General features: G+C 49.6%; 1 protein-coding gene across 4 annotated transcripts in view; it reads left to right on the forward strand.

Moving 5' to 3' along the window:
• The window catches only part of LOC122551435 (fibronectin-like), a 95,700-nt gene that overhangs the window by 54,847 nt on the left and 20,055 nt on the right, over positions 1-20,798 (forward strand). For 2 of the 4 annotated variants that reach the window (XM_043693335.1, XM_043693337.1), the window contains 11 exons: positions 1,026-1,208; positions 2,346-2,435; positions 6,460-6,726; positions 7,442-7,558; positions 10,337-10,501; positions 11,381-11,536; positions 11,786-11,899; positions 13,113-13,382; positions 16,226-16,413; positions 18,170-18,257; positions 20,003-20,179. In XM_043693335.1, coding sequence (XP_043549270.1) covers positions 1,026-1,208; positions 2,346-2,435; positions 6,460-6,726; positions 7,442-7,558; positions 10,337-10,501; positions 11,381-11,536; positions 11,786-11,899; positions 13,113-13,382; positions 16,226-16,413; positions 18,170-18,257; positions 20,003-20,179 — 1,815 coding nt within the window. The remainder of the gene's footprint in view (positions 1-1,025; positions 1,209-2,345; positions 2,436-6,459; positions 6,727-7,441; positions 7,559-10,336; positions 10,502-11,380; positions 11,537-11,785; positions 11,900-13,112; positions 13,383-16,225; positions 16,414-18,169; positions 18,258-20,002; positions 20,180-20,798) is intronic. The other 2 variants (XM_043693336.1, XM_043693338.1) reach the window with 1 other exon arrangement.

Raw genomic sequence — 20,798 nt, forward strand, 5'->3', positions numbered from 1 at the left:
TCCTATCTCCCCCACCCAGATGTCAGTGAGCAGTCTCCTTCCTTCTCGCAGTGACCTCTTGCCTACACACGGGTGTGTGTAGAGATGGGTGCTATGGCCCCTCTCTCTCTTCCACTCCTCTCCTCCTCCTATGTTTACTACCCCTACTCCCACCTATCTTCCTGCACTCTACCCCTCCCCTTCCTCCCAATCCACATCTCTTTTCCCATTCTCCCTTCTCCTCCCCACTCTCCCCTCTCTTTCTCCACCAATTCTATCTTCCCCACTTTCTTTTTGCCCCCCCATTATCCTCACCCACCTCTCTCTTCGCCTGTTCTCTCTCTTCAGCCTCTCCTTAGTCCCCTTCTCTCCTCACCACCTTCTCTTCACTCCACCTCTCTTCACTCCCCTCCACTTTCTTGTCACCCCGTGTTCAGCCCCACTCTCAAGATGGGCATGTGATGAGTTGAGCATGTGATTGATGATGTCATTGAGGGTAATGCATGCTGGGAGAGTGTCCATGATAGCTGCCCAGAATAAGTTGCAGAACGTTCCAATCCAAAGCCAGGACGGGAGAGGTCGTGAGGTGATGTCAGGAAGACTCTAAAGCTGGTGGAACTTGTCTCCCAGAGAAAAAGCAGGGCTTTGGCAACTTGGGTGTAGTTGCCGATGTTGCCACAGGGGGTGCTGTCCTGAGCTAGTGCACGGCACGACATCAATGCAGGTTCTTTCCCCCGATGCTATTAACATGCCAGGGTAGATGGGGATTGGTCGGGGTGTTTCCAAATAACAATGTTGGGAGTGAGGGAGACTGGAATCCTTCTGCCACTTCCCTGTTCGTTCAGCAATTCCCTTTGGGGGGTTGGGATGGGGATAAGAGGGAGGAGAAAAATGGATGTGGTGGGGATGGGTTGGAAGGTGAATTGTAGGGGCTGAAGTGTGTGTACGAACCTCAGTTGCATGGGGTCTGCGTTAGTGCGGTCCCAGCACCCAGTTCAGTCCAGGAGCTGCTGCTGACTCATAGCTTCCCATTGCCCCCTCTCCAGCGGTACCACCCCCCACCAACCTGCGCTTCACCCATGTGGGGGCAGATACTATGAGAATCAGCTGGTCACCCCCTCCCTCCATCGACCTCAGCAACTTCCTGGTGCGCTACAGACCCGTAGGGGATGAAGAGGGGTCAACTGATCTGACCATCACCCCTTCAAACAGCATGGTGGTACTGACAGGTAAGGCCACTGTGTGCGTATGTGTGTAATGTCCAAGTTTATGTCAATGTGTGTGCCTCTCTCCCTCTCTTGCTCTCTCTCCCTTTGTCTCAATCTATCTCCCCTTCCTCTCTCTCTCTCATCCCCCCTTACTCTGGTGTTAGCCTCTTTTTCTATCTTTCTCCCTTACTCTCTATCTCTCTCTCTTTCTCTGTATTTCTCTCCTTTTTTCTCTCTCACCTTCTCTCTTTCTCCCTCCCTTTCTCTCTCTCTTTCTATCTCCCTTTCTCACTATCCCTTCCTTCTCTCTCTCCCTTTTTCTCTCTCTCTCCCTTTTTCTCTCTCTCTCTCTCTCTCTCTCTCTCTCTCCATCTTTCTCTATTTCTCTTCCTTTCTCTCTGTCTGTCTCCCTTTCTCTCTTGTTCTCTCCCCTTTTCTCTCTGGAATACTATGTTTAAGTTCTGATCTCCCTGCTATAGGAAGGATGTTGTAAAATTTGAAAGAGTTCAGAAAAGTTTGCCAGGGTTGGAGGGTTTGAGCTATAGGGAGAGGCTGAACGGCTGGGGCTGTTTTCCCTGGAGTATCGGAGGCTGAGGGGTGACCTTATAGAGGTTTGTAAAATCATGAGGGATGTGGAAAGGTAGATAGATAAGGTCTTTTCCCTGGATTGGGGGAGTCCAGAACTGGAGGGCATATGTTTAGAGTGAGAGGGGAAAGATTTAAAAGGGACCTACAGGGCAACCATTTCACACAGAGGGTGGCGTGTGTATGGAATGAGCTGTCAGAGGAAGTGGTGGAGGCTGGTACAATTACAGCATGTAAAAGGCATCTGGATGGGTATATGAATAGTAAGGGTTTAGAGGGATATTGGCCAAATGCTGTCAAATGGGACTAGATTAGATTAAGATATCTGGTTGGTATGGACGAGTTGGACCCAAGGGTGTGTTTCCTTGCAGTACATCTCTATGACTCTACCTCTCTCTCTCCTTTTCTCTCATTCTGTCTCTCTCACACACTCTGGGGACACTGTGAGTGACAGTTCTTGAGCTGGATTTGAATGTTGTGATCCATCATTGTTTCGTAAAAATTTCATTGTTGTGGGTTGGGGTGTGGGGAGCTACATTTGGATCTAACCTGACACCATTGACTGTTCCTCAGGTCTCCAGCCTGGCACAGAATACCGGGTGCAGGTGTACTCTGTGATCGACGAGAGAGAGAGCGCTCCGCTGAGTGGCACTCAGCGAACAGGTAATCATCTTGCACGTGGCCTTGGCAGAATTCTGGGCACACTGCCGTCACTGGGTTTACAGGAATAGCCAGACTGCGGTACCTCGACCAGCTGGTGACCAGTTGGTGTGGGTTTTCTTTTAACTCAAAAACAGCCCCAGTAGGAAGCATTTGGAAGATTGTGGGTGAGATATTGTGGTATTCTTGAGAGGATCCAGAACCACCTGGGAAGTTAAGAGCTCAGCTGTTCCAGGGGGCAAAGTGAAAATGCCCCCCTTCCAGAACATGGCTGAGACTGGAACCAGTGTTTCTACCTCATCGTTAACTGCCTTTTGAACTGAGTGACCTGATCGGCCATTTTGGATGGCATTTGTTACCATAGTTACATGTAGGCCAGACCAGGTAAAAGTGGCAGATTTGCTTCCCTGTAGAGGATTAGTGAATTCAGTGGGATTTTTAAAAGGAGCTTCACAGTCACCATTACTGGACTAGCTTTCAATTCACAGATTTGATGATTGAATTTGAATCTCGTGAGCAAGATTAATTCTGGATTACTAGTCCAGTGACGATACCACCTCATGACAAAGTTTCATGGTTCACAGATATATGGGCGTTCGGCCTTTCCGAAAGCAAGGATCGTTATCATAGAATTTACAATCGGAAAGAATCTACTCAGCTCAACTGGTGTCTGCTGGTGTTTATACTGTACCCTCTCCCATCTCTCTTTCACCTCACACAGGCTAACTAGCCCTAACCCATTCTCCTGCATTCCTGTTCTGTACACCGTTCTCACTGGTCACATTGGGTTGTTACAGTGGTGAGCACTGTTGCTCACAGCACCAGGGACCCAGGTTCAATTCCAGCCTCAGTTCGATTCCAGCATGTGTGCAGTTTGCACACTGTCTGCGTGGGTTTCCTCTGGGCGCACAGTCCAAAGCTGTGCAGGTTAGGTGGATTGGCCATGCTAAACCGGCCATAGAGCCCAGGGATATGCCGGCTAGGTGGGTTAGCCATAGGAAATGCAGGGATAGAGTAGGGTCTGGGTTGGATGCTCTTCGGAAGGTAGGTGTGGACTTGATGGGTTGAATGGCCAGCTTCCACACTGTCGGGATTCCATGGTCCTATCCTTTCAGGATTTGGAAGCCCTCATTAATTAGGTCATCCATCATCCATGCTCTTTTCAAGGAAGAAAAGGATCCCAACGTGTTCAGCATTTTCTGACAGTTGTAATAAATTTGAAATATCTTATCTCCTGCACTTCTTCCGGTATCTGTCCTATTCCGTTTTGTCATTGGGTGACTGGAACAAGTGAACCGATTTATGGTAACACTGTCAGCTACACTGCCTGTGTTGGTGAAAGGCCTTTTTGTCTGCTTCACTCACCCGCTGAGAGCACTTCATTTCCCCCACCGCCGAGTCAGGAAACTGAGAGACACATGCCTTTAATGCAGACTGCCTCTAGCCAAGGAACAGGTTGAGAATTGGAGCTAGAGATGTTCTTGACACTAATCTGTTGCTTGCTCTGAGCAAGTTGTTGGCAACCCCCACTGAACTCATTCTGAACAACACCCACCAGGCCAGTGTACAGTTGATGAACTCCTGTAACTCAAGACTGCACCGATTTGTTTTAATCTTATTTTGTAGCCACCCTGGGCTACTGTTAACCAGCTCCTTGCAGGATATGCCTTCAACTAGAACTGTGTAATATTTAAGATGCACACAAAGTCTGATAAATTTCTTCATGAGTCCCCCTCACCTTAATCCACTAGCCACCCTCCATCCCCATACACGTGCACGCACGGAGACACATGGACACCACACACTCTCACACACATACATGCACACAGAAACATATATGTGCACAACACATTCACACACAGGTACATGCACACAGAGGTGCACACTGACATACGCACATGCACATGTGTGCACACATGCACACAGATATGTATGCACACAGGCGCACATGCACAGTGGGACAGGCACACGCACGCCGGGATGTGCACACGCACACAGACAAAGGTGTATACACACATCCGTACACAGACTCAGGCAGCCACACATGCGCACAAAATATTCACCCTGTCTTAGGAAGTATTTCTATACACAGAAGCTAATAGATGTTTGGAACTCTCTCCCACAGATAGCAGTAGTTGCTTGATCATTTTGATTTTAAATCTGAGGTAGATAAATGTTTATTAAGCGAAGATATTAAGGGCCCAAGCCAGGTATATCGAATTTGGCCACAGATCAGCCGTGATCTCATTGAATGGTGGGCCAGGCTCGAGGGGCTGAAGGGCCTAATCCTGTTCCTCCCCATCATTTCCCACTCATCCATGTGGTCTCCTTTTCCCTTTAAATACCATTTGCTTCAACTTATCCATGTGACCAAACCACATTTGCACCACATTTAGAGTGAAGACATTTTCAGCTGAATTTATCAGTGATGGAGAGAGGAACTCATTATTGGATGCCGCGTTTATCGTTTTGGGAGTGGAGGCGCAGTTCTGCGAGTTTCTCATGCTTTTCGGTTCTGTCCCTCCAAAAGCTCAACCCCAGAGCCTCCCAGAAATGTCCGCTTTTAACGTTTTAATTGTGTTGTGACAGTGTAGCCCACGTTCCTGTGATTTGTGTAAACTTAGGTAAGCTGTTAGGTATCTCCACTCAAATCACTACAAAGAGATGTGCAGCTGAAGTCTCAAGACTGGACCAATTGTTTTAATCTTCATTTTGTAGCCACCTTGAGCCTCTGATAACCATTTCCTCGCAGGATATGCCTTCAATCAGAACTGTGTACTATGAAGGCCAATTAACCTGATAATATTCTTCAATAGTGGCCCCTCCTCTCCTCACAATCCACTAACCACCCTCCCTCCCCAGACACACAGAGAGACACATAGACACCACACACAGACACATAGGCACGTACACGTGCACTGCCTTCCTGTGCCAGGCAATCTAGCAGGACAGGCTGGGTGTGGCCTATGTGTCTGAAAAATGTCTTGAGCAGGTTGGTTGTTGACTTAAAAATCTTTCCAATGTATGCGGATGATGGAGTGGGCTGGAGATTTCCCACACGGCCGCATAGAAATTGGAGCCAGGAAGAGACAGTATTGTGTGTTGCCACGGCAACCTGAACTCCCCGAGCAACCTGTAAAACACAGCACGTGCTCATTTGCCAGTACCTGACCGTTCTGCGAGTTTATTAACCTTACCTGTGTTCTGTCACACTCCTGCTCTGCGTTAACTACACTGCACCCAGCTCCTAATTTGATGTTGCCCTTGAATTTTGAAATCGTGCTTGCTGTTCCCTGAATCCGAATTATTGTTGAAAATGGTGAACAGCAGTGGACAGGGCCGTGATCCGAGTGGAATTTGGCACCCTTATGTCAGTTTTTTACATTGATCCCTCCTTTCTGTGCTGTGTTTTGTTATTTGGTTGTTGAGCCCTCAATAGAACTATGTCAAATAGAGGCACAGGAGCAGGCTGTCCAGCGGAGGACATTTTGTTATGCCTGGCCTGAGAATATTAAACTGTGCATGGCCATCTTTGTTAGCCAGGCGCTGTTGCAAGGAACAGACTGAGATCAGTTCTGTGTCGCTGGCTGTCACTCTCAGAGATGGTCCGCCTCCTAACTGCGTCCGTTCACCTTGGCTTTATGTTCTTCTGTTCTGAGTGGGCACCCCGTCAAGTTCCCCGGAGTTGCATGTCACATCTTTCATTCATGCACGGGATGGGGGTTGCGTCGCTGGCTCGGCTGGCATTTATTACCCATCTCTAATTACTCTAAAAACCACTGCTCCTTGTGATGGGTTTGGGGTGGGGAGGGTGGGGTTACAAGATCTCCCTGGCATTCTGAGCCAAAATTTATCCCAGCAGGCGGAAGCAGACTGATGGGAGTTATGATGTTGTGGGATCTTGCCGCATGTGGGTTGGGGCGGGGGAAGGTGGGTGTGTGCCCTCGGGATGGCGCGAGGCTGTGCCAGCATCCGTGTGCAATGCGTAGAGCCTTTTGATGTATCCACGCCCCCTTTGCCAATGCAGGTATCGATTCCCCGACTGGCATCGACTTCTCCAACGTGGCGACCACCTCCTTCACCGTGCACTGGCTGCCCCCCAAAGCCCACGTCACTGGCTACCGAGTGCGGCATTACCTGGAGAGCGGCGCCAGGCCGAGGGACGAGCGGGTACCGGCCTCCCGCACCTCTCTGCAGCTCACCAACCTGGTGCCGGGCTCGGAGTATGTCGTCAGCATCTACGCCTTCAACGGCAGGCAGGAGAGCTTGCCCTTGGTCGGCCACCAGTCCACAAGTAAGTGAGGTTCATGGGCAGGCCATGTGACTCCCCTCGCGGCCGAGTGGCCAGCCCGACTCACTGAGCGCTGGCTGGAGCCCGGTGGACGGATCAGGCAGTTGGTGGGACGGGACACATGTGGGAGGTTGGTAGTTGCGGGAAGGTGGCCCACGCCCATCGTAAGAGAGGCTGCTGGATAGGGTCAGGGCCAAGGTGGGGGTGAATCCTTCTGCAGTTGAACAACTGACACCCGTTGAACCCTGGGAACTGGGCCAGATTAGAACTGTTCTCACTACTGATGTTTCTTGTCACAGAGCAAGTTATAAAGTTCCATCGTCGTGCCATCTTTGTCAGATGTTAAAAACCTGATGTTTCTGCTACGGATTACCCTCCTGTCAGTGATTCATTGGGCGTGATGATTCCAGGAGATTTGAGTAATTTTACGTGAATGAAATCTGGTCATGTTCTGTATCCGACAAGCCTCTCTGCAGTCACAGTTGGCTGGGTGGGAGGGAGTCAGAGAGAGGCTTTTGCTGCAGGGTTTTCTCCGGTTAGTTTTGTTGCCTCCCTCCAAGCGGTCCGACTGTGAGAGGGAAGAGGGGTGCTGTGGGGCAGAGGAATGTTCCATCGTGTGACATTTCGAGCATCGATGTGTGGGGTCGGCTCACAGGCCCGTTAACCCCCACCCTCTGCCACGCGCCTGTCTTTTAATGTGTGCTTATTCTTTCTCCAGTCTCGGATTCTCCGACTGACCTGGAATTCACCCGTTCCACGCCTACAAGTCTGACCATCAGCTGGAAACCACCACCCGTGTTTGTTAAAGTCTACCGCATCGCTTTTGGAGAGTCAGGTAGGTACCTGGCCCTGTCAGTTATGACGTGAGGACCACTGCCATCTGGGGAGTTGTGGATAATGGCGGACGTTGTCAGAGGATACAGCGGGATACAGATCAGTTGCAGATATGGGTGGTGAAATGGCAGGTGGAGTTTAATCTGGGCAAGTGTGAGGTGCTGCACTTTGGGAGATCAAATGTTAGGGAAAAGTATAGAGTTAGTGGTAGGACCCTGAACAACATTGGTGTACAGAGGGATGTTGGGGTTCAAATCCATAGCTCCCTGAAAGTGGCCACACAAGTATGTAGGGTGGTAAAGAGAGCATATGGCTTGCTTCCCTTAATTGGTTGGGGAATTGAGTACAAGAGTCAGGATGTCATGTTGCAGCTTTGTAAGACTTCGGTCAGGCCACACTAGTATTGTGTTCGATTCTGATTGCCACGTTACAGGAAAGATGTGAAGGGTTTAGAGAGGGTGCAGAAGAGATTTACCAAGATGCTGCCTGGATTAGAGGGTATGAGCCTTAAAGAGAGACTAGAAAAACTCAGGTTGTTTTCTCTGGAGCGGTGGAGGGTGTGGGGAGACTTGATAGAAGTCTATAAAATTATGGGATGAATAGATAGGGTTGATGGCCAGAATCTTTTTCCCAGAGTTGAAATGCCTAATATTAGGAGGCACGCATTTAAGGCGAGAGGGGGAAAGTTCAAAGGAGATGTGAGGGCCAAGTTTATTTTACGCAGAGTGGTAGAAGTCTGGAACCCACCAGGGATGATGGTGGTGTGGAGATACGATAGGGGCATTTAAGGGACTTTTAGATAAACACAGGAATATGCAAGGAATGGAGGGATATGGACCAAGGGCAGGCAGAAGGGATTAATTTGGTGTCATGTTCGGTACAGCATTATTGGCTGGAGGCCCTGTTCCAGTGCTGTCGTGTTCTATGTGAACATGGTGGCTTCAGTTGTTGCAGAAGGTTGCAACTCAGCCTTGCTCTTGGGGCTGTTCCAATCTGGGTGCCTCACCTTACACAGGTTATATTTGAGGGGGGGAGAGAGAGAGAGAGATAGCTGTCCAGATTTAGACTTATACAGCACAGAAATGGGCAGTTCAGCCCAACTCATCCATGCCGACCAGGTTTCCCACATCAAACTATTCCTATTTACACTTGGCCCTTATCTCTGTAAACCTTTCTTATACCTGTTTTTGTCAGATGTCTTTTGTATGTTGTCACTGTACTAGCTTCCACCGTTTCCTCTAGCAGTTCATTCCACATAAAAGTTGCCCCTTACATCCCTGTTAAATCTTTGCCCTCTCACCTTAAGCCTCTGCCCCCTAGTTTTGGACTCCCCCACCACAGGGAAAAGACCTTGTGTATTTACCCTATCCACGTCCCTCATAATTTTCTAAACCGTTATTAGGTCACCCCTCAGCCTCTGATGCTGCTGGGAATAAAGAGGCTTTCCTGCCTTCCCTTATAATTCAATCCGTCCAGTCTTGGTAACAAGCTTGTAAATCATTATTGCATCCTTTCCAGTTTAATAAGATCCTTCCTATGACAGGGCGACCAGAATTATACACTGTACTCCAAATGTGGTGTTACCAATGTCCTGTTCAGCCATAACGGGACATCCCAACTGCTGTTCTCAATGCTCTGACCGATGAAGGCAAGCGTGCTAAATGCTAAATAGTTGGCTTATGACAGGTCAGAGGTTGGAAGGTTAGAGAGTCAGTTGGAATGCAGTTCTGAGTTAACGACTGGGCAGATACGGACAGCATCAGTTTCCGCTGGTTGGGCGAGATTTAGGATGCGGGGTGCCAAGCTGAAAATTCTGGGGAGTGCCGCTGGGCTTTGTAGCAATCCAGAATGATCCGCAGCCCTTGGAAAAGGATAGCAGCACAGCACAGGCTCTCACAAACTGTGATTCATCGAAGGCTGAGATATCAGGCCTGTGCCCTCAAGGACACTTTTGGAATACTGCGTTCAATTCTGGCTTCCCTCCTATAGGGAGGATGTTGTGAAAGCTGAAAGGGTTCAGGGGAGATAGTCAAGGGCATTACCAACATTGGAGGGTTTGAGCTATTGAGGGAGAGGTCGAACAGGCTGGGGCTGTTTTTTTTCCTGGAGCGTTGGAGGCTGAGGACTGAGCTTGTGGAGTTTTATAAAATCCTGAGGGGCACGGATAGGGTAACGAGGCAATGACGTTTCCCCAGGGTAGGGGAGTCCAAAACGAGAGGGAATAGGTTTTAGGTGAGAGCAGGAAGATTTAAAAGGGACTCAAGGGGCAACTTTTTCACGCAGAGGGTGGTGCATGTACGGAATGAGCTGCCAGAGGAAGTGGTGGGAGCTGGTACAATTACAACATTTAAAAGACATCTGAATGGGTATATGAATAGGAAGGGTTTAGAGGAATAAGGGCTGGCAAATGGGACGAGATTAATTTAGGATATCTGGTCGGCATGGACGAGTTGGACTGAAGGATCTGTTTCCCTGCTGTACATCTCTATGACAGATCGCCAAGGGTCTGACTGCTGCTAAAACGGTAAGAAGGAGGGTGTTTTGGGAAAAGATTGAGAAGCATCATTGCAGGATCCATTGGAGAGAGGGTGGGAACGAAGAGCCCTCTCTCCAATGCAGAAGAAGAACTCGGGCCTAGCTGTTAAGGATCTGTGTCGATGCAGTACACACATTCCTCCCGACCCACTGGGCCGTGATAGAGCTACCATGCAGGTCCTCTTCCTGTTAACGCATAATTTTCCTGTTAACTCACCTCCCTACTCCTCTCCTTCTGCTACAGGAGGCCACGGACAAGTGAAAGAGGTGATCATACCGGGGTCTGAATCCACTGCTACCATCGACGGCCTGCGCCCGGGCACTGAGTACACGGTGACCGTCTATGCCGTAACTGGCCGTGGAGACAGTCCGGCGACCAGCAAGCCAGTTGTGGGCTCTGAGAAGACAGGTGAGCATGGTGTGAGAGGTCAGAGGTGGCGAAGGTGTGAGCCGTCGGCCATTTTGGGCTCGTGCCATGTCTGGGGTTTGAGAAATTTCAAGATAGAGAGAGAAAGTGGCCAGCTCAGTTTACTGCGCCACTCTGTGAAGGGCTAACCAACCCCTGCTCTCTTCCCACCCCCACCCCCGCCAACCGGCTGTAATTGTTTTCTCTTGGAAGTATTTCCTCAATTCCCTGAAATGGCTCCTGAAAATCTGGTCCCTTCAGGGCAAGGCATTCCAGTCTCTGAAGAAACTGGGGTGTGTGTAAAATCAAATGAAAAACCCACGGAGTTTGTAAACTTACCATCTCTTCGCCTGCTCTTGTCAACCGTTTTAAATGAGTACGTTCTTGTGACAGAATCATACACAGTGCATTATGTGGGTAATACGTTTCTTAAGCCTGGTAACTGGTTGGATTCAGTGACACCCAGACTGGAGGGTCGCCTGACTGGAGATTCCAATTAGGGACCAACCTCCAGGAAGAATAGCCTCCCATTCTGGTTTCCAAAGAGGGTGCGCCATAAGGGGTGTCAATGCTGGGGTTGTGGAGGGGAGGTCTCTGTAAGGGACAGAAAACTCACTGTGATGGTCGGGGACAGAGGGTGCAGATCTTGGTGTGCGTGGGACTTGCCATGGGAGGTGGGGAGCCTCCATTGTTTGGGGCCACGGATGGTCTTACTGAGGCTGGGGGGAAGGCAAAGGTTTTGTCTCTTCAGGGCAGACAGGACGGGGTGAATGTGCTTTGTAGGCCTTCTCTGATTTGAAGTTTACAGCTCCACCATTTTCATTGCCCTCTCCCCTCACCATCTCCCACACTCTCTCTCTTTCTCCACCCCTCCCCTTCTAGAGATTGACACGCCGACTTCGTTGAAGGTGAAGGAAGTGCATGACAACAGTCTGACCATCAGCTGGAAGCCTCCTGTCGCCCCGGTGACCGGTTACAAGGTCACCAGTGTCCCGAAGGATGGCGTCGGCCCAGTGATAACTCGCAGCGTCCCGGCAGGTCAGTCTCCAGCGATGCCCATCTGCTGCAGGTCCTGAGCTAATGGCTCAGTCAGTAATCAGTAACTGCCACTCACCCATAGGGACCTTGTACTGAAAGGTGACTCGTTTGCTCCCACCAGTGTTCAGTTTGACCCTGGTGTTAGCCTGTCCTTTGGAAGAGGAGAGCAAAGAGTTGGCGCGAGGGTTGGGGTTGGCTTGTGTTCAGTCAGTGTCATTGTTGACGTCTTTGTGTTATCTCTCTCTGCAGGTCAGACTCAGCTAACCATCGAGGGCCTCATGCCAACAGTGGAGTATATGGTCAGTGTATACGCCCTGGGAAAACATGGAGAGAGTGCCCCGCTCACCGAAACAGCAGCCACCAGTACGTGTTTCTCATGGTGTGGACAATGGCAGCCCTGCGCTGTGACCAAACTCCCTGTCCGTTGCCCGGGACACACTCGAACCACTCTAGTTTGAGAAGAGCACGGGTGTGGTGAGGGATTTTTGTTAGTTCAAAGCCACTGGAAGGCTTCAGGGCCTACCCAGCGGTTGCCAAGTCAACTTAGTAGGTGTCTTGAGGGCTAATCACACGTCAGTAAACAACATCACTAGGATTGAGGCCTACTCAGGCTTTGGCAGACTTTTTTTTTTGACAGGCTCGTACTTCCTTTGACCTTGTGCAGCCTTGACGTGATTTAAATGGCCGCGATGGAATTTGTGTTGGAAGGGTTAACCCTCAGGCTGCCAGCAAGGAGCCACACCCAGGGAGAAAATGGGCTTGCGGTGTTGAAACACGGCCTGATCTTTGACATTGCGGCCCCGTTGCTTGCTGGTATTGACATTGGCCTGGCTGGCTCTTCCTGAATTGTTGACCAACAGTTGTAGGAGCCTGGTCCTCAATTGTTTGAGTCTTTCGGTTGGGAAGGAAGCCCAGTTATGACAGCCCATTAGTTCAATTTCCAAGAGAGTTAGTGCATAATTGTAGGAGAGTGAATCCTTTGCTGATTGCTTTGTTTGGATGAAGTCTTGTCCCTTAGTGCCGCTGTTGTCTCCCTGACCTCTATCTGATCCCACTGCCTACTGTTCGAGTGGAATGGAAAACGAACAGTTTCGCTTTCCATCGATTGGCTGGAGCTGCATGGAGCGCAGTGAGCCGTGTATCGCCTCCCGATATCGGAATGCCTCACTGTGTGGAGTTGCCACATTCGTTGGTCTTTCAAAGCTGTGGGACCAATAGATGTGGCAACTGGCAATGCGCCTGCGTGTTCTGAAGTAAAACACTTAACGCTTTGCAAAGACTGGTTGGGGGGGGGGGGTGGTGATGGGGTTTAGTAGGGGGAGTGTGGGAACGGTTTCAGTGGAGCACCGATCACGATTGCCAAGACCCAACCTCTCAGGCCTTTTGGCTCGTGTGCCACTGAACTGCCCCTTTCAGAACCCGATCAGCCGGTGCCATGTCAAACCGTTCCCAAGCACCCCGGGGACTGGAAGCAGCCTCTCTGGAGGAGATGCTTAACCTTCTTTTTGCTCTCTGTGTCGTCGTCCTCGTCGTTGTCTCTATATGTTGCTCCACCCCTCCTGCCCCGCCTTGGCAGCCATCGACCGACCCAAGGAGCTAACCTTCACAGATGTTGACGTGGACTCGATCGGCTTGGCGTGGGAGAGCCCCGAGGGTCAGGTCACGGCCTACAGAGTGATCTACTCCAGTCCTGAGGATGGGGTCCGTGAGCTGCTGCCCAGCCCTAACCCCGAGGACGATACCGCCGAGCTGGTCGGCCTGAGGCCTGGCACCGAGTACACGGTGCAGGTGTATGCCTTGTATGACAACCAAGAGAGCATTCCTCTGACAGGCACCCAGACCACAGGTAAGTGATTCCTCCCCCATCTCCCTTTCTGACCGACCAAACAGTCAGGAGACTACTGGCACCCACCATGTCACAACTGGAGACCATACAGCTGTAAGTGTTTGGCTTTGTACACACACCTGGAGCTATCCTGTCACGTGCTCGGTGCGCTTTGCTCAGTTAACCATCCTGCCACGACCAGGAGGCTTCGCCGTCGTTTCTGGTTTCTTTCAGCTGTTATTTCTACATTCCTGTTGCATAGAAATAGCTTCTGCCTTGCTGTTTGTAGAAGCCGCCTGAAGGGGCCCCTTTGTTCTTAAAAGGCTTCACTGCTTGCTCACTTTTTTGTTCAAGTTGGAGTGGTTTCGTTTGCGTGTTTGCAGAGGGTGTGTTGGTCTTAACTCGAGGAGCTTTGACCCCTCTGCCCATTACCTGGTTTGATCCAAAGACTTGACTTTCTAAGATACCTCAGGAACCAGTTACAAGTGTCAGCCATGGGGCTGGGGAGATTGTGGCTCTAATGGGGCGTAATGTCACTGGGCTAGTTATCCTTACACCCAGAGTAATGATCTAGGGATATGGAGCAACACAGTGGCTCAGTGGTTAGCACTGCTGCCTCACAGTGCCAGGGACCTGGGTTTGATTCCAGCCTCGAGTGACTGTCTGAGTGGAGTTTGCACATTCTCCCCATGTCTGCCTGGGTTCCTCCCACAGTCCAAAGGTGAGCAGGTTAGGTCCTTGATTGACCGTGAGTTAATGGAGGACCATGGGAATATGGCGAGAGGGTACTGAGTGCGGGTGGGAGGGTCGGTGTGGACTCGATGGGCTGAATGGCCTGATCTCACACAGTCGGGATTCTATGGCAGCTGGTGATGGAATGTAAAGTCAGTTAATTATTCTGGATTGAAAAACCAGCCTTGGTGAAGGTGACTGAAATTTTTTCCAAATTGTTGTCAGGACCCAACTGGTTCACCAATGCCCTTCAGGGAAGGACATCCACCATCCTTATCTGGTCTGGCCCGACATGTAACTCCAAAGTGGTTGACTTACAGATGTCCTCTGAAAAGGCCCAGGAAGCCCCTCGGTTCCAGGGCAATTAGAGTTGGGCAAAAAAACGGCTGCCTTTTCCAGTTTCCATGGAAGTCTGCCAATATTGGGCCAGGGCAGCAGATTTACTTCCTTAAAGGAGCATTTGTTAATGCAATTAGGATTTTAGCAGCAATCCCAACAGTATATACTCCCTCCTCCCCATTCCAGTCCCAAGTCCCAACTTCTCAAAATGTTCCTCGAGGTGATGTTTGAACTGCCAGACTCTGAATCGTTTTCCCAGGCCTTTGTACATGGGCCCTGTATAACGGGGATGAATACCTCACTCACTCTGTCACTCACTCTTGTCATTCTCTCTCACTCGCTCTCTATCTCTCATTCACTATCTAACATTCAATATCTCTCACTATCACTCACTATCTCTCACTATCACTCACTATCTAACATTCAGTAACTGTCACTATCTCTCACTCGCCATCTCTCACTTGCCATCTCTCACTATCACTCACTCTTACTGTCACTTACTCATTATCTTTCTCACTCACGATAGTCACTACCTCTTACTCACTATCTCTCACTCATTATCACTATCACTCACTATCTCTGAGTCACTATCACTCATTCATTCTCTCACTCACTCGTTCACTCACTCACTATCTCTCACTCACTATCTCTCACTCACTATCTCTCACTCACTATCTCTCCCATTATCTCTCACCCATTATCTCTCACCCATTATCTCTCACCCATTATCTCTCACCCATTATCTCTCACCCATTATCTCTCACCCATTATCTCTCACCCATTATCTCTCACCCATTATCTCTCACTCAGTATCTCTCACCCATTATCTCTCACCCATTATCTCTCACCCATTATCTCTCACCCATTATCTCTCACCCACTATCTCTCACCCACTATCTCTCACCCACTATCTCTCACCCACTATCTCTCACCCACTATCACTCACCCACTATCTCTCTCTCGCTCCCAAAAGCCTTGTCTCTGTTCACTAGCCCATGACCGATGTGTAAAGGGCTTATGCAGAGAGGGTGGGTGACTGCTGCTCACAACACCACACGGGGAATCCAATAACCCTCATTGGCTCCACCCTCATTACCCACGAAGCTCCACCTCCTAGTTGTTCCCTGGAACTAGGCTGGGGTGCAGTCCTCCTGGGGGTGGCGTGGGGCTCAGCTGGCCTGTGACTGTGAGTCAGGAGGGAGTGGGATTGAACACACAGGTGACACTTGGGCTAACTGAAGGAATGCTACACTGTTGGGTGTGCAAGCTTTAAACCAAGATCTCATAGAATCCCTACAGTGTGGAAGCAGGCCATTCGGCCCATTGAGTCCACACTGACTGAACAGCATCCCACCTGGACCCATGCTCCTACCCTATCCCTGTAACCCTGTGTGTCTGACCTAGTCTGCACATCCCTGGACTGTGGGAGGAAACCAGAGCACCCGGAGGAAACCCACACAGACACTGGGGAGAATCTGTCGGCCCTCTCAATTTGAGATCACATTTCACTGCTTCAAAGATGGAGCAGATATCCTAAATGTCCTGACTGTCCATGATCCCTCAGTCAACATCACAAAAGTCGATCCTTTGGACTTGCTTTGTTTGATTTGTGGGAGCGTGCTGTGTACAAATTGGCTGCAGATATATCACACTTCAGCAGAGCTTCATGGGCTGGCAGTCACTATTTTTTGAGGCTTGGAGGTGGAGGGGATCCTTCTACGTTAGTCTAAGGCCCCATGTAAATGCAAACCCTCTTTCCTCTGTTCAGTCAGTTTCCTCTCGTTGCCTTGCAGCCATTCCACCTCCGACCAACCTGGAATTTGTTCAAGTGACTCCGACGAGCATGACCATCGCCTGGCACGCGCCTGATGCTGATGTGACCCGTTACCGGGTGGTGGTGAAACCCAGGGAGAAAGCAGGGCCTAGTAAGGAGCTGACTCTCGGCCCAGATAACACCAGCGCCACCGTTTCTGGACTCATGGTGAGCGTACTTCCTCCAGTATGGGCACTTCCCCATCTCGACAAGCAGCACTTTCCCTTAAAACTAATTTTCTTTGCGTGATACCCTTTTGTGAGGCACCTTACTGAATGATGCCTAAAAGCCCAGTACCTGTACACTGTTTTACCTTGTTCCCTTTGATCCGTCTCATCCTCAGACAGGATTTCCCTTTCCGAGATCCGTGATGACCCAGCCCTATCGTATTATGGAAATGTGCCTGACAGCATGTCCCCTGTTAAGAGACGCTTCCACTTTCACGACTGCAGGCTAACTATTTTTACAGTTCTGTCCTTTTTTGAGTGTAATGTTTGCTCCTGAGAGAACTCTGAAAGGTTTAAACGAATTCAGGCATCATAACTGCTGCCACCTTGAGTCAATCTGGTCCAAGCCATTGTCAGCTCTTGTTCCCGTTCATTTCTCCATAGTCCCTCTGGAATACACACCAGTATGTCTGAAATATTTTACCAGGCCTGTAGGATAAATTGATGCAAATTATTTGATCATTGTTTCTTCTGGCTGTGCCTCTGATGACTCCATCTTGACTTTGGTTAATCATGTCCTTCTAATGCACCGCTAGAAGCTTCTACGTGTTTTTATGTCTCTTGCTATTGGCTGTCTTAATCCTGTTCTCCGTTCCACCCTCCCGTTCTCCGTTCCACCCTCCCGTTCTCCGTTCCACTCTCCTGTTCTCCGTTCCACCCTCCCGTTCTCCGTTCCACTCTCCTGTTCTCCGTTCCTTTGCTGAAGGCAAATCATCTGAAATTTCGGCTGTTTTGGACCAGATTATAAGCATCTTCCTTTCGTGCCATATTTAAAGTAGAATTCTTTATGTGAGGATTGTTATTCCTTAAAGGAACATATAATTGCGAGAAAATATAAATTGATTCTTAAATATTTGTCCTGATCAGTGGGGTCAGTATGGTCACATAGGGCTATGGTAAATTCATCTTTATTTGTCCTGAAAGATTCACATGCATAGTGGAATCCGGAATGTTCTGTCCAGTACTCTGCTGTGCATCAGTTGATAAACTTGGAAGACTGATAGATATCCTTCTTCAGTACACTGCCTGTATATGGCTTTAGTCAACTGCCTTAATATCTCTTTCTTGCGACATTCCTCTGAAAGTACACTAGGATTTTTTTAAATATTGGTAGTATTTGATATAAATGCAAGTTGCCTTCATTGTATTGATCAGTCGATTCCAACCAACGCTGGAGCTAAAATACTGATCAGCCATCATATGGGGCAGATGGGGCGCAGTTAGTGAATGGCTTGTTCTTGCTTTTAATGTCTCAAAAATTTAAGGAATAGAAATACTAGACTGACCACCCAGAAGGAAATGGCTGACCTCATGAAATGACTATAAGGAACTGGTTTGATGGGGTTGGCGTTTGACCTCTGGGTGTGACTGTCCAAAGCTTAGGGGTCACAAATCTAAGATGGCCACCAATGCATCTGACAAGGAAGTTGGGAGAAACTCCACAGGGTGTGACAAAAGGGAAAAGGAGTACTCTCCACCACTGAGTATTGGTTGAGGTGAATTGTGTGGGTTCATTTAGGCGCGGGAGGGAGACAGGATTCATAAAATCTGTTGTGGTGGGGGTTGGGGGGGATTATGTTGCGGATGATTTTCAGATGACATGGAGGACAGCAACCAGTACAGACCAGTTCGGCTGGATGGACTGTTCCAATGCTGTAGATTCTGTGTAATGTTTCTGCAAATCTTTCTTCAATCAGGTCGCAACCAAGTACAATATCTTTGTGTACGCCATCAAGGATGCCTTGACCAGCCAGCCTTTGCAAGGCATCAAAGCAACACTGGATGGTGAGTATCTTGCCAGCTGCCCATTTCCAGAGGCACCTCCACACTGACAGTCATATGAACTCCTTGAAAGACGCCTTATTTCCACCCCTGTCATAGTCATACAGCACATAAACAGATCCTTTGGTCCAACCAGTCCATGCCGACCATAATCTCAAACTAAACTAGTCCCACCTGCCTGCGTTTGGCCAATGTCCCTCCAAACATTTCCTGTTCATGCATTTATCCAAATGTCTTTTAAATGTTGTAACTGTGCCCGCATCCACCACTTCATTCCACACACAAATCACTCTCTCTGTAAAACAAAGGTGCACCTTCTGTCTTTTTCAAATCTTTCTCCTCTCACCTTAAAGATTTGCCCCCTAGTCATGAAATCCCATCTGACGGGGAAATAACAAACAGCCATTCACCTTTTCAATGCCCCTCATGTTTCTATAAACCTCAATAAGGTGGCCCTCAGCTGCCTCCTGCTCCAGAGAAAAAAAAGGTCCCAGCCTCTTCTTACAACGCAAACCCTCAATGCATGGCAACAGTGTGCCTCCCATAGGTATCCTTGGGTCATCTCTGGATTTTTATTATTACAATCCCTGACCCAAGTTGGTCTCCCTCTCTTGCACCCTCTATGAATTTTCTGCTCTCCCAGAACTCTCATCCTCCTTTGCTCACTGGCACCCTGGGCAGTTTATGATGCACCCCAGTGCATGTGAATGTATGAAGATGAGACGCCGTGCATGCTGGAGATCTAAAATAGGAGTAGAACATGCCGGAGAAGCTCACCTGCACACACATCAGTGTCTGTGAGACAAGAGTCAACGTTCTGAATCCTGTAACACTGTTGTCCTGAAGCATTGATATCACACTGTAGATAGCTGCTGAGATTCTTAGCAGCTCATATTTGCTGACTGACCTATTACAGGCTGTCAGTTTGGTGACACAGCCTTTTTGAAAATCTTGTGCTCTTTTGAAATTCCTCCCCCCCCCCCCCACCCCTCCCTCCCTCTCTCTCTATCTCTCTCTCAACAGTCAGTGACAATTCCGTCCCTTCGAGTCTCACCGATCTCCTTCCTTCGCCCTCAGCACACGCTCGGCTCTCTGGAGCCCAAGTTTCGGAAATCCCAGCCTCCCTCTGTACTCTGTCTGAGGCTCTGGTTAAATCTCTTGCTCTTGATCGACTTGCCAGTCCTGACGTAAGAGTCATAGAGATGTGCAGCACGAAACAGACCCTTCGGTCCAACCTGTCCATGCCGACCAGATAGCCCAACCCAATCTAGTCCCATTTGGCAGCACCCGGCCCATATCCCTCTAAACCCTTCCTATTCATATACCCATCAAGGCCTATTAAATATTGTAAGTACCAGCCTCCAGCCTTTCCTCTGGCAGCTCATTCCATACACGCACCACCCTCTGTGTGAAAACATTGCCATACTTAGGTCTCTTTTAAATCTTACCGTTCTCGCCCTAAACCTATGCCCTCTAGTTTTCAAGCCCCCCACCCTGGGGAAAAGACTTTGGCTACTCACCCCATCCGTGCCTCCTCATGACGTCTGTAAGGTCATTTCACGGTGATGCTTGGGGGGGGGGGGGTGCAGGGAGGTGTGGTGGTGTAGGGTGGGCAGGGGTGCGAGGTGTTGGTGGAAGGGTGGTATGTGAGGTGCCTTGGGGCAACTCGGGAGGAATCTACTCGATGTGACAGGCTCCGTCGCGCCACGGCCTCTTGTTGTTGTTGTAACGGTGCTGTTCTCTGCCAGACGTCGGCTCGCCCCGGAAGATCCAAGTCAGTGGGGTGACGGAGACCAGCATCACCCTGCAGTGGCGCATCAAGGCCAGGACTGTGTCTGGCTTCCAGATCGATGCCGTCCCCACCGGCCAGCAGAGCCCAGTGCAGAGGACTGTGGGGCCCAACCAGCGCTCCTACACCATCACAGGTAAACCTTGGAGACTTCCCCAATCTGCACCTCCCACAACCAGCATGTCCGCCTTGCTGCTGTCCTTTGGACCCACTCCATCAGCCATGGTGTGGAGGTGCCAGTGTTGGACTGGGATGGACAAAGTTAAAACTCACACAACACCAGGTTATAGTCCAACAGGAAGCACTAGGTTTCGGAGCGCTGCTCCTTCATCAGATGGTTGTGGAGGATCAGCGCTGTGAAAGTTAGTCTTCCAAATAAACCTGTTGGACTATAACCTGGTGGTGTGTGAATTTTAACTTTCTTACTCATTACCCACATTGCTGTCTCTTGATTGTAGAATGGATGCAGCGCGCAGAAGAAGGCCATTCGGCTCATCTGTGTTAGGCCTAGGTGAACGGTCACAGTGGGCCCCTGGCTGTCTCCTGCCTCACCCCCGTAGCCCTGCAGTAAATTCCCATCCCCAACCCCCCCGCACCCCGGGAAGCATATTTCATTCGATTCCCCATTTCAGCTTTCACCTACCAAAGTCTCAGTTCACCATGTTTGGAAATAAAATGCTCACCCACCTGATTGTTCTGGAGTCTTGACATCCTCCCCCTCACACCCCCCCAGTGGAACCACCCTCCCCCTCACA

The sequence above is a fragment of the Chiloscyllium plagiosum genome, chromosome 7 (genome assembly GCF_004010195.1).
Source record: "Chiloscyllium plagiosum isolate BGI_BamShark_2017 chromosome 7, ASM401019v2, whole genome shotgun sequence".
NCBI lineage: Eukaryota > Metazoa > Chordata > Chondrichthyes > Orectolobiformes > Hemiscylliidae > Chiloscyllium > Chiloscyllium plagiosum.